Consider the following 14,306-nt stretch of genomic DNA (forward strand, 5'->3'; position numbering starts at 1 on the left):
TTTGATGATCTTTGAGAACCGTGAGCATTTCTTTGTGGTTGACAAAAGATTTGTTTCCGTGGATCTACATTCTAACATCTTATATATTCAAAATACGTGTCAAATAGCTTGCAGAAATGAACTCGGAATTGCACTGGAATCCCAGGCCCCAAAGGGCCGAGACCTGGAAAGCATGGAGAACAGAAAGGGAAGGGAGGGCCTCCCTGGGGACTGAGGAGGATATGGCTTGTCTGGTGGTACTCCCAGTGCCCATAAAAGGCGAGGCAGGAAGAGTAAACTTAGGAAGGAGAAGGGATTTCCTACTATTCAGATGTTGGCCAGTAAATTTTTAAAAGGTTATTCTTATCCTACCTGGGAAATACTGTACAGTAGATTAACAATCCTGATTGTTAAAGCTGCAATAAAGCGGTTTTTCTCTTTGGAAAGTTTGTCTTTTATCCTTTCCTGGTAAATTAAACTCTTCTTACTCTCTTAACCCTGGTGACTTCTAAGGTTAATAAATTATGAATGGGAATAGGCACCACACTGAGATACTATGATTCTGAAGTGAGATGTCTAAAGCCCTGATTAATCATGCCTTTCATCACTTATGCCACCATCTCAAATTGGACCTCATTCTGCATCTAGATACATCTGATTCTTTTTAGCACCTTTGCTCAGGATTGAAATTTTCAAATTCATAAGAAAAGCTTACTTAGTGCCTTGGGATTTTAAGTGTGCTCTCTCCACAGCCATGGTATTTAAACAATGTGTAGTCAAGTCTGGACTCATTCCCTCTGCCTTTTTTTCAGGCTGTAGCTCCCAGAGCTGACCCTATCTGCCCTGTGTACACTCCAGCAGTGATTTCAAGATGTGAAAGGCATTGCAATCCCCAATTCTACCAAGGATCAATATTTCTTTTTCCTTGGGGAAGTCCACTGAAGTCCAAGTCAAGAAAGTCTTAATTAGAAATAATATTTAGCAAATGTTATGATTGCTCCTTGCCAGAGCCCTTCTTGGAAGCAAAGGTGGCAAAGCTTCGTCACATGTACTTGGGCTTGTAGCTAGAAGAGGCTGTTCCTTGGAGAGGGACAGCGTGCTTGGAAAGGTGGAGGGTCAGTGAAGGAAAGCAGACTCTCAACTAGGTGAAATGGCACAATGACTGCAGCAATGGGCTTAAGGGTGTCACGTATTTTGAAGATGGCACAGGGTAGGGCAGGGCTCAGATCTGTTGTTCATTGGGTCACTATAGTTCATACCCAGCAGCTTCTAACAACAAGGTCAAGGGAACTCTGGTAGCCTAGTGAGTTATGCATTGCACTGCCAGCCTAAGTAAGGGTAGGCAGTTCCAATCCACCAACTGTTCCAGTCCCCCAAGCGCTCTGGGAAAAGGTGGACAATCTCCTCCAGTGCAATTTATAGCCTCTGAAAAGCCACCGGAGCGCAGCTAGGCATCAGATCTAATTCCACAACACATAACAGCCAAGAATGAGGACAAGAAAAATGTATCCTCCTAGATTTTTCTCTCCTTGACTTCTAAAGCCAGATCCCTTTTTTTTAATGGACCCCCCAGCATAAAAAAAATTGCATCTGAGATCTAAACTTGTGCTTAAGAGATTTCCTTTTCTTATTAAAAGAGACCTGACTTCTCTTTAGTGTTGTGCCCAACTTTAGTGTGCATATGAATCTCCTAGAGAAACTTCTAACAGCCCTGTCTTCAAGGCACTTGGCTGTTAATCGAAAGGCAGTGATTCACAAACCCCAGCCATTCTGTGGGAGACAGATGTGCCCATCAGTTTCCTTGCAGCCTTGGAAACCCTATGGGCAGTTCTGCTCTGTTCTAAGAGTCATAAGATGATGGTGATTTTTTTTCTAAAGTGGGAATTTTCTAGGAATCTTATAAATGCAGAGATAGTTCTGGGGTGGGACAGTAGATTCTGTATTTTCAGTAAGCTTCCAAGTGATTCTTATGCTCCTTGTCCACAGACCACACTTTGAGTCACAGCAGTACAGTGGAAAGATCAAAAGCTTTGAAATGAGACAGGCTTCGTAATCCTGGATGCCCAGAGCAAACATCCTGACAGTCACCTCTTCACAGTTAACCTTTCTGAACCTCAGTTAGTCTCCTTTTGAATGAGATCTGTATCTACTTCAGGCAGTTGTCAAGAGGCTAACATGAGATAACACATTTTAAAAACTTGTAACAAGGCCTCATCCCAGAACATGCCCATCGAAGTGATAGTTCTCTTTCTCTTTGGTCTGGATGTTGGGTACCATTTGACTACCACTGATAGCAGCCTGTGAACAATGAGCCGAAACCTCACCCTCTCCTTCACTGTCCTCATGGCCTACGCCATGCCCAAGCCCCTCATTGCACTCACTATCCCAGTCGTCTTGTTGAGGGTCTTCCTCTCATTTTTTTGCTAACCCTCTACTTTTCCAAGCAACATCTCTCTGGGAGGTAGAGAAACTTGTGGTCCATGAGGTTACAGCTGCTTTCCACAATGTCTGCTAGCTTATACAAACTATAAGTTTTTCATGAATTCTGGGGTTTTTAAAGAATTCTGCTAGAATTTTAGGAACATTAGAAACTTAGGGGCCTCACATTTATGCAGAGACTTTTTAAATGGACTCCTTTCTGGGGTAATTTTTATTTACATGTGTTACAAAAAGGGAGGAAACAATAAAAATAACCCTCCTGATTGGGGCTTTTTGATGAAGGATGGAGGTTGATAAAGATAATGATTAGCACTAAGAATTCCTTTCCTTTACCTAATTCCTCCTCATAAATTCAGTTGTCTTTCCTAGCACACTTGATTGTCCTGGTGGGCAGGATATCCTTGGGAAAACTCTCAGTCTCTGATTACTGAAACATATCTATGGCATCCTTTGACCATGACGTAAATATCCATTCAGTTTCAGCAATACAAGGTTTGGACTGTGGATAAAAGTGAGGGTTCAATCCCAGAGGACTGGAAGCTAACTCATTGATGTTGTTACGTGCACTCGAGTCAACTATGACTCATAGCAACTTTCTGAACAATGAATTGGAACCTTGCCCTCTCCTATACTATCCTGACAATTTGTGCCATGTGCAAGCCTATTGTTAGGGTGACTATATCAGTCCATCTCCTTGAGGGTCTTCCTCTCTTTCACTGACCTTTCCCAGCATGGTCTTTTCCCAAGGACTGGCCCTTCCTGACAAAATGCCCAAAGTATGTGAGATAAAGTTTCACCATCCTTGCCTCTAAGAAACTTCCTCCAAGACAGATTGATTTATTCTTTTGATAGTCCATGATGTATTCAATACTTGTCTCCAACACCACAATCTCAAGAGTTCAGTTATTTTTCAGTCTTCCTTATTCACTGTACAACTATCAGATGCATAGAAAATAGTTGAAAATACCATGCCATGCATTGGGCACACCTTAGCCTTTAACCTGACATTCTTGCTCTTTAGCATTTTAAAGATGCCCTTGTAACATATTTTTCTCAATATAACATATCAATTAATAGTCTCACCACAGTCATCCTCACCCTTCCCCAAAGCAGAAGCTGGGTTGAATTTTCTGTTATGTCCTAAGATAAGCTGTTCAAAAATGTGACCCAACATTTCCACTCCTAGTTATATGTACACGGAAGACTTGAAATCAGGAACTCAAAGCAGATATTTTTACACCAACAATCCAAGTGTCCATCAACAGAGGAATGAATAAACAATATGTGATATATCTATGCAGTGATATATTATTCAGCCATAAAAAAGAAAGAAGTACATGCTATAAATGAGGATGAAGTTCAAATACATTATGTTCATTTGGAGGAAAAAATATAAAGGACACATCTTTTATAATTCCAGTTAAATAAATACTCTGAATAGGTAAATGTATCCACAAGAATAATAGATTGGTGACTACCAGGAACTCAAGGAGGAATAGGCAGTAACTACTTAATGAGTATAACGTTTCCTTGTGGGGTGATGAAATTGTCTTTTAACTAGGTAGAGATCATGGTTGAACAATATTAAGAATAGACTAAATGTCACAGAAATGTACACTTTGACTGGTTAAGCTTATGCTATTTGAATGTCACTTAAGGGGGGGAGGGGGGAAACGAGTGTCAGAATCCTCCAGAAAAGGAAATGCTACAGTTTTAGTCCAAAAGTCAGACTTCCCATCCAAGAAATAAAGGTTAAAAAGAAGCCTACTGACAATGGAAGGAAAATGAGTGCATGCTGTGGTTAGTCACTTTTCCCAATCAAAAGAAACTGAAAAAGGTCAATGAATGCAAGACAAGAATGTGGCTTTTCATCATTAAGACGCAAATATTCCATTTTGGTTAGCAGTAGATGTTCTGTCTTAGTTGGCTCCACAAAATGATCCCTCCAGATAGAAGTATAGTTTATAGACAATTAAAGAGACAGCACTAATGAGGAGCATGTTATCCTCCGAAAGACATCCGCTGTAAACACTAACAGACTGCAGGCCTCTGCATGATTAGGGGCGTTTGAAAGCCTGGGCTATGATATATAATCAAAAGAGCTATATTCTAACTTAGCCACAAACCAAAACAAAAATGGGGGAAATTAGGAAAGAGAAAAATAAAGATCAGAATCAAAGCATGTTTTGTTCCAAACGTGCAACAAATGACACAAAATAAATTCACTGGCTAGAAATCAGAGTTTGAATGAAGCCAACACCCTCTCAAGTCATGTCAAGGCTGAATATCTTTTATCACAATTCTCCTGAGCTGTGAAGAAGTGAACATAGACAACAGCCTCACTTTTGTCATGTTCTTTGGGAGGTATTCAAATATATTGGCCTCACTACTGCATACAGTGAATATATCAAGCTCCCTTAGGTGAGTAAATGGTCTCAACCTTGTTAAACTCTTCTGGAAAGAAGAGCAGGAATAACCCACCATCTTTAAAATACATGGATCCAGTGAGCAGCTTTTGCAAAACTCACCTCAGTTAAAAGAGGCAGGGCTTAGGTTATCCAATCACATTCTCCATTCAATGAACTTAATCTCCATCAGTGTTTTCCACCCAAGAGAAATTTCTTCCATGCTTCCCTGTATCCCTGAGGATCAACGTCTAGAGGAATTGGCAGCCTAAGAATTATGATGCCTGCCCTCCATTTCTCTATCCTGATGTGTCTGTAATGTTAAAACTGCATCTTGAGAACATCTCAGAGACGGAGCATGAGAGTGGTTGCAGAGTTTGAAGAATGTATTATCACTGAATTGTCCATGTCAAAAGGGTTGAGTTACTATCTATGTGTGTATTCCCAACAATAAGTTTTTTTTTCAAAACTCCATCTTCGGTTGTATATCAAGATTCTTCATTTCGTGTTAGCTGGGATATTAGGGGAACATTATAAACATTCTCTTAAGATAGATAAATGTATTAACTGGACAGTTTATATGGGAAAGTTTACTTATAAGTAATGGAAGAAAATATAAGACATAATGGCTCAGATTCCTGTCTCAGGCTAAAGGCAAGATAAGAATTTAAAGCTTAAAGCCAGTTGAGCTTTGGCAGTAAAGAGTTCTATAGGAAGCAGACAAATTTAAAGAGGAATCATACACTACTGTTCTGTTTCAGGAATCTTTTCTTTTTTCGCTGTGTGTCTTTTTAAAGGCAATGTTATCCAGTCACTTAAACATCTAGAGATGATGTATATATCTGAATGTAATATACATTTGCTCTCTATGACCAAGGAATAAACAAATGTGACTTGGGTGAAATCCAGCCAGGGTGCTCCTTAAAGGCAAAGATGATGAAACTTGGTTTCATGTAGTGGGCACGTTGTCTGGAAGGTCCAGTCCTTAGAAAAACACACCAAGTTGGGAAAGTTGGAGAGAGGAAGACCCTCATCAGGATGGAATGACACAGTGACTGCAGTAATGGGACTGAGTACATCACAGATTGTGAAGATAGGGCAGAATAAGGCGAGACTCAGATCTGTTGTTCGTAGTGTTGGTCATCGTAGTCAGCTCATTGGCACTTAAAAAATAATGCACAATACTGAGAAAAGGGCAATAAAAATTTCAGCAATTTTTGGAATTTTGCTTAAAAGACTTAAAAGGAACCAAATTAAATTATTCTTTTCACCTAATCCAATCTCAGTCTTTCACAGCAACACTTTAGTAATTTAGGACTTTGTGTCCAGTTTTTTACTTGTCCTCTGAAGCACTTTGATTTCTTTCTCAGCTAGACATGATTTTATTGGTATTGTCTCAGCACATGGTAGTGCTACATACTGTCCTCTGAGGGCAGCTATTTCAGGATGAAAATTGGGGTTTCAAAAGTAACCATGACTGAAAATTCTTACTCGTTGTGATTAATTATGGAAATGTAACATATGCTGTTGTTTCCACAGGGTCAGCCAGGGCCAGTCGGCCCCCAGGGACACAGCGGCCCCCCAGGATTACAAGGTTTCCCAGGATTGCAGGGCCGAAAAGGCGACAAAGGAGAAAGGGGAGCTCCTGGGATAACAGGCCCAAAAGGAGATGTGGTATGGATGCTTGTCAATATTTCCACTAATTTGGTGAAGGGGTGGGTGTGTTTTGACCTCCATTAAGTTTGTTTGCTTTTGTTCATAGGGAGCAAGAGGCGTTTCTGGATTCCCTGGTGCCGATGGAATTCCGGTGAGATTTTAAAAATACTCGGTGCATTCTACGCATTGAATTTTGACTTACAAAGACAACATTGAACTAGATCTCTCTTTTGTTTAGAACACCCAACTTCTGGGAATGTATAGACATATTTTCTTCCTGGAAACCAGTCAGATACTAGGTGAATTATGCCTTTCATGAACTTTCTTCTGAATTTGGCTTCAGAATCAAGGCTGCTTTGCTAAAACTAGATATTGTTCAGTGGTAAACACTATAGTATTACTCAGATCTGCTCAGCAGACAGCCAGGCCCAAGATTTTATTTAAATGTGAAAACAGCCTGAATATAAAGCCATCCAGCAAAGAAGCTGGAGGCAGTGAGGCCCCGCTGAACATTTGTGCTGCTTCTCAAATTCTTTGTAGTAACCACACAGAAAATGAGAAAGAGAGAAAGCATGCTTTTGTTCATGGGAAAATCTCAAAATGCAATAAAATGTGTTTTTCTAACCTAGTTTACTTCTTGTGGCATTTTAAAAAAATAAATAAACAGAACAGCCTGACTCACAGCCTTCTTCATAGGGATCCCTGGGCATATTTCTCAGGGCCGGCTTCCTGGCCAGACCTCCACATCAGGACCTCTGTTTATCACACATTCCGATCCTCCTCGCATCCTTCTGCTGGTGCAGCTTGAAGACAGCTGCTTCTTCAGGAACCCCACACATATACACAGATGTTTCAGCTCTTAGCCTCCATATACATGCTTCCTTTCACCACAGACACGCACACAGTCACACGCACATGGATGGAGAGAATCTCCTCTGTCTCCAGACTTCACAGGGAGAGCTGTTGCTTGGCAGGAGAAGAGAAGGAAGGGAATGAGTAGAGCATGGCCACAGAAAATCCATCTTTTTTCTTCAGGTCTTCATTTAAGCATTCTAGAAGCATTTTGCAGTAGAGGGGATGATCAGAACAAAAGACTAGGTAGTCATGATCAAGACACGAGTAATATGACTGGTTGTTGTTATGGTGTACTAAGAGTTGGAACCAACCCATTGCTTACCTTACAGTAGATTTTCAGAAGCAATTTATCACACAGGAAGAGATTGCCTGTCATTCTCCCATGGAGCAGTTGGTGGCCTCGAACCATGTGCCTTTGGGATTGCAGTGCAGCTTCTTGCCACTAGGCCACCAAAGCTCAATATGACTGGTGTCATCTGAATTAAGAACTCACACACCAGTTACAACACAACTATGAACATAAAGAAGTAAGAAATTGGCAGAGATTGGCTTTTTCAGTATTTTCCTGAAAACTACCTAGAACAAAACCACCCACTTTCAGACTTTTTTTTAATATATACAGAGTTCTAGGGAGCACTGGTGGCTTAGTAGCAAAACACTGCATTGCAATCCCAAAGGTGTTCGTTCGAAGCCACCAGCTGCAGCACAGGAGAAGGATGGGCAGTCTCCTTCCATGGAATTTACAGCCTCTAAAAACTCACTGCAGTGACCTAGTGCTGCCAACTCAAAGGCAGGCAGTTCAAATCCACCAGATGCTCCACAGGAGAAAGATGATCCTGACATGCAGTTTACAGCCTCTGAAAGTCCACTGGAGGGTCAACTATGAGTCAGTTTCTACTCTGCAGCAATGAGTTTGAGTTCTTTTGAGTTTGGTTAACATATATAACTCTTGGGACCCTTATTCAATCTTATCTTTCAGAAATTGAAATCTGAATTTAAATATAGTGACATTTTAAAGAAGATAAGCTGTAACTAGTCCATAAGCAAACAAAAAACCTTCATTGCTGTCACGTCAAAAATGACTTGAATTTGAGCTGCTGGATTTGAACTACTGGAAGTCGGCAACCTGGATTAGCTTTGGAACTCCCTATGCCAGAATTTTTTCTGCTCCCAGAATTTTTTGTCATAGTTAAATTCCATCTTCAATGACATACTTCTTTAACATCAAAATCCAGTATTTCAGAAATCAGAACGCATTATCTTATGAGAACTTGATTGAGGTGAGCTAAAGAATCTTGGAGCTGCTTAATCACAGAGCTCATTAAGCTAACTTAAATGTCACCTGCCATAGCTAATCAGTTAAAGGCAGCAGAGTTAAGGGACATAAATAATGTTATTTATTTCGAAGTCATCTATGAAAAAGTGGTGTGCAGTAAAATCTTGGTGTTAGGAAGAAAAATAGCTAATTAGATATGGAGCACTGCCAGATGCACTTGCTCAGTATAACAATGTGATGGAAATGTTTCTTGGAATCACAATTTCAAACTAAGAACAGATTTGCATGTAATTTCAAATGCCTTAGATCAATTCTCAGTATGTAAGAGAGCCCAACAACAGGCAGATAATCCAGGGAGAGAATTAAGGGCTCAGAAGCACATTTTAAGCACAAGCATCTCTGAACACTGAGGATGTGGAGCTGAATGCTAGAAAGCTTATTTTCTCAGGCTGAATTTAAAAGATCAAGCTTTGGGAGACCACTTACATCTTTACTTGGATGAATAACAGACATCTAGCTCTAACCTAACAGCTTGAGAGGTTGTGCTCACCAGTTTATGGGAACCATAAACTGATTCACCAGAAGGTGGTTTCCTGGAAAGTCTGCTTATTCTGTGGTCTGATGTCACCAATTCAAAAGCAATTTGTTTGACCCTTCAAAGCAGAGTGATACTCAAATGAAAAGAGAAAGTCTACTTCTTCATTGTATTTTTTAAAAATATCATTTGGGTTACATCAGACTACATAAAGGGCTTTATGCATGCTTGAGAGTGTGTGTGTTTCTCCAGGTAACGTCTAAAAACCGCCCTAAAGGCCTCAGAACCCACTCATGAAAATGTATTTTGTTTATTATTAAGAAAAACAAAATTTAAAAGAAATTGCACAATATTAAAATTTGTGTCTAAAAAACCTATCCTTTAAAGAAAGAACAAAATAGACTTGTAATACCTGACTATACATGATTACACATGATTAGCCCTCTACATCTCCCAGAAATAGACCAGTCGAGCTGAGGAGCCCATAGGTTTCACCTGACACCCTGTAGTTACTAAAAAGATTATATCTATCTCCTACTGCCTCCGCCAGTGCCCCAGATAGCTCAGGATAGCTAACATGCTTTAAGTTTGTACTTCCTATCTAAAAATTCCTATTCCCAAAGACAGAAAATGAGTTCTTCTAAATGTAGCTAAAAACCATTGCTGAATCATCGTAGATGTACCTATGTCCTACCTGTTTAACATGTGAGTCCTTTTTTTAAAACGAACCTTCTAGAATTCACTTGTGCTCAGCTGATAAAGACATACATCCTTGTCTGTGAGAGGAAGTTAGTGGCTTTTGTTGTTTCGTGTTGTCGACTTGCCTTCTGACTCTGAGTGACCCCATAAACAACACGTCAGAACTTGGCCTGATGCTGTGCTGTCCTCAGAGTCCCCATGGTGCTTCAACCCACTGTTACAGTCACTATGTCAGGGATCTTCCTCTCCTTCCCTGACTCCCTGTTTTTCCAAGGACTGGTCTCTCCTGATAACATTCCAGAGGATGTGAGACAAATGAATTCACAGCATCCTTTCCCCTAAGGGATGTACTGGTGACTTATAGCATTTTTTTAAATCTTTTCTTACCTGTCCTAGCGAAAAGGCAGTCCTTCCGTTTTCATGTTGAAGCAAAGCACGAGAAGGAAGAAGCCTCAGATCATTTGCTTCTTAGCAACACCAAAGTGAAACTAAGCTTTGTCTAGAAAGTCTGTCCCCTGCCAAGTACTACACATTTATCTATTCACTCATTCATCCAATTTTAAGATATCTTTTTATCTTAGATTCATGCCATGGATACCTTATAAGGCCATATAAAACTTCTTTAGCATGAAAACTAAATGAAATGGATTAAAATTTTCTTCTCTTTCCCAGGGACATCCAGGGCAAGGTGGACCCAGAGGAAAACCTGGTTATGACGGCTGCAATGGAACAAAAGGAGACGCGGGTCCCCAAGGTCCACCGGGCATTGTAGGAGCTCCTGGATACCCTGTGAGTATGTCAGCAGTCCATAGAGGTCAGTTATGCCTGTTGTCAGCTCCCTTCAGGTTGGCCCAATTTCTGACAACCTTGGGCATAATGGAACAAAACAGTACCCCACCCAGGGTGACCTCCTGATGAGCTGTGGGATCAATCAAATCATACAGTTTTATTGATTGATTTGGGGAAATAGATCAAGCGTTTCTTCCTAGTCCATGTTAGTCAAGCTCTATGGAAACGTGTTCGGCATAGCAGCACTGAGGGACCCCTACTGACAGATAGATGGTGGCTCTACTTAAAGTGCACTGACCAGGGAGCAAGGCCAGGCCTTCTGCAAGGAAGGCAGAAGTTCTTCACTGAGCCACCTCTACCTTTGCCCATTAGTTCTAGAACCTAGAGTCACTGGGTACTGCTCAGTGTAAATGTATAAAGGCTATTCCATCCTAAACTCTATTTCCTAGGAGGAATGAGATTAATGACTCCAGTTTAGCCTAGAAGATAATTTGTTACAGAAAGTTTATGAGAGGAACTATTTTAAAGAGATCTGAAACTTTCTAAAATGGCTATGTTGGGTTAAGAGTGGGGGCAGACAGGCATATAAGTTAATCTGGCATTTTATAACATGAGGGGGGAATAATCTTCCCTCTCATTAGTTAGCAGTCAGAATGGGAGTATGTTGTTGTTGTTGTTGTTACATGTTATAGAGTTGACTACAGCTCATAGCGACCTCATGAACAGTAACATTGAACCCTGCCCTGTCCTGAGCCAGTCTCACTGGTTCTGACGCACCTGACACCACTGCCACAGTCACTGTATCAATCCATCTCACCCAGGGTCTTCCTCTCCTGTGCTGACTCTCCATCCAATCAGGATGTCCTTTCTCCAAGGACTGGTCCCTCCTGGCTACATGCCCAAAACATGTGAGACAAAGCTTCAGAATCCTTGCCTCCAAGGCAGCAACCTGGTTTCACCCTCTTCAGAAAGACCTGTTTGTTTTCTTGGCTTGGATTTTCCTGTGGGCATCAGAGCACAATGTTCCTAGATTCAAATAGCTTAATTTTCTATATTTATTCTTTAAATGTTAGATAGCAAATACTTTATGTGTGTATTGTTCGCCCCGGGTTGTTGTGTCCTGTTGAGTTAATTACAGCTCACAGCTACCCTGGAGAAGAGAGTGGAGCAGCTCCACATGGTTTCTGAGGCTCTAATCTCTGAAGGAGCGGATCCCCAGGTCTTTTCTCTCACAGAGCATCTGGTCAGTCTAAATGACTGACCTTTCTGTTTGCAACTTAATGCTTAATCATTACATTACCAGAACTCATTGTTCACCCTACACTGTCTCCCAGATGTCATGTCATCTTATCTCATATTCCTCCTTAGTTAGTAGTGAATATTATAAGAGTAAAACTATGATTTAAAAATTTAAGCCTTAAACATCTTAGTAACAATCTTCATCAAATTACATGATCTCTTTGTGATAAGAAATCAAAGTTACATTATTCAGTATATACATTGTAGGCGTTTATTTCCTTGTTTAAAATGAAAGCACCTTCATATAATAATCTTCTTTCTAGCCTTATTTATTTAGTAGATTTTTTATGTGGTTTGTATTGAGGGTTTTTGTTAATTTTTTTAAAATTTATTTAATTAGGGACCTCAAGGACCAAAGGGACAGAAAGGTGAACCATATGCATTATCCCAAGAGGACCGTGACAAATACAGGGTAAGCTTGCTGGAGATAGGAATTACAGTTAAACAATTCAGCATCGGTTTTCAGATTAGTGATATAAACTACCAAATGAATTCTAAATTTTGAGGAAGATTGTAATGGAGCTCTGTGTAGAATGGTGAAATAATCCAAAATTATGTTTCATTTAAAACATTTTTATTTTCACTCAGAGTACTTTTACTCTTATCCTTGATTGTGAAAACATGTCTTTCCTATACCTACAATACTCAAGCAAAACACTTAATTAGTATCATAAAATTCTGACTTTGAAAGAAAAAAGAAAATTTTATCACATCTTCCCATTCATAGCTTCTAATCTCCTCAGCCTTTGTTTTTGAGCATGGTGAAAGCTGTCTTTCACAGATTTATGTATGCATTTTGCCTTTCTCTTAATGTTTCCTAGCAGAGAAAACAGATAATTTAAGAGTTGAATATAGGCGAGCTTTGGTGGCCTAGTGCCAAGAAGCTACACTGCAATCCTAGAGGTATGCGGTTCCAATTCACCAGATGCTTTGCTGGAGAAGGAGGAACAATCTCCTCCAGTACCAGTCAAATCTGATTTGATGGTACACACATACACACACAAATGATAAAATTTAAAAAAAGGAACAACTATGAGATATCATTTCACCCGTCAGAACAGCAAAATTTAACAGAACAGCAAGCAACAAATGCTGGCGAGGTTGTGGAGAAACTGGAACCCTTATTCACTGTTGGTGGGAATGTAAAATGGTGCAACCACTGTGGAAGGCGGTATGGCACTTTCTCAAAAAGTTGCAAATAGAGATACCATTTGACCCAGCAATTCCACTACTGGGAATATATCCCAAAGAGACCATAACTGACATCCAAGCAGATATATGCACACCCATGTTTATTGCAGCTCTGTTCACAATTACAAGGAGTTGGAAACAACCCAGGTGCCCATCAACAAACGAATGGGTAGAGAAGCTGTGGTATATTCACACAATGGAATACTATGCTGCATTGAAAAACAAGGAACTAATTCAATATTATTCAAAATGGGTGAGCCTGGAGGACATTATGCTGAGTGAAATATCTCAGTCGCAAAAGGACAAATATTGCATGGTGCCACTGCTGTAAAATGGGACTGATATCAAGGTGGGGGGGGGCGTAAGACTGAGAAAGACTGGATAAATTGTGTATACTGCACTGAAACAGATGAGGGACTGAATAATTTAGAAGCGATGTATGATAGGGTATTATGGTTATCACAAGAGTCCACAATTAAGGTTGCATAGTGGAATGTACTTGGGGCGGTGCGAGGAGTGCGGGGGGATTGTGTATCAGGGAGGGAGTCTTTCTTTTGCTAGAGAGGAGCTAACTGGGGGGGCGGGGGGAGAGGGCTGGGCGGGGAGAGAAGTGCAGCAATGAATGAATGACAATCCAAATTCTCTGTAAATGTTCATTAAAATTATTTAAAAAATTAAATTAAAACACATTAGGCTGCTAGCCAAAAGGCTGGTGATTCAAACCTAAAAAAAAAAAAGAACAACTTCTAAAAAAAAAAGCCTCCTTATGAAGTGTCTGAAACATACACACACAACACACACACACACACACACACACACACACAAGAGTTGAATTTAAAACATAATGATGAAAACATCTTCCACAATATATACTGATCACCAGCTTGCACTTCACCTCCCATAACCCAGCATGCTTAGGTGGCAGTAGATTAAGGTGTAGACTTAAAGATCACATCACATCAGATCCATATTCTTTGTTCATTTTTCAGTCCAGAATGGTGCTCGTTCTTAAGGCTATAAATATATGGTGGGCTAAATGGTGATAAATAGATCATATAGGGAAATTTATTATTATAAGATTGTATTAAAAAGGTCAGACTAAATGTTGAGAGGCCCAGTGGCTCTAATCTTATCTCAGCCACAATTTTACTTGACCTTGGTCCAATCCATTCATTCACCATTA

The 14,306-nt window shown here is 40.2% G+C and overlaps 1 protein-coding gene across 1 annotated transcript in view; it reads left to right on the forward strand.

Moving 5' to 3' along the window:
- Positions 1-14,306, forward strand: part of COL4A2 (collagen, type IV, alpha 2) — a 250,911-nt gene that overhangs the window by 148,040 nt on the left and 88,565 nt on the right. The window contains exons 4-7 of the mRNA XM_006901565.1: positions 6,363-6,497; positions 6,586-6,630; positions 10,517-10,633; positions 12,273-12,344. Coding sequence (XP_006901627.1) covers positions 6,363-6,497; positions 6,586-6,630; positions 10,517-10,633; positions 12,273-12,344 — 369 coding nt within the window. The remainder of the gene's footprint in view (positions 1-6,362; positions 6,498-6,585; positions 6,631-10,516; positions 10,634-12,272; positions 12,345-14,306) is intronic.

This window comes from Elephantulus edwardii, unplaced genomic scaffold, assembly GCF_000299155.1.
Source record: "Elephantulus edwardii isolate Elephantulus edwardi_28Jun2011 unplaced genomic scaffold, EleEdw1.0 scaffold00332, whole genome shotgun sequence".
NCBI classification, from domain to species: domain Eukaryota; kingdom Metazoa; phylum Chordata; class Mammalia; order Macroscelidea; family Macroscelididae; genus Elephantulus; species Elephantulus edwardii.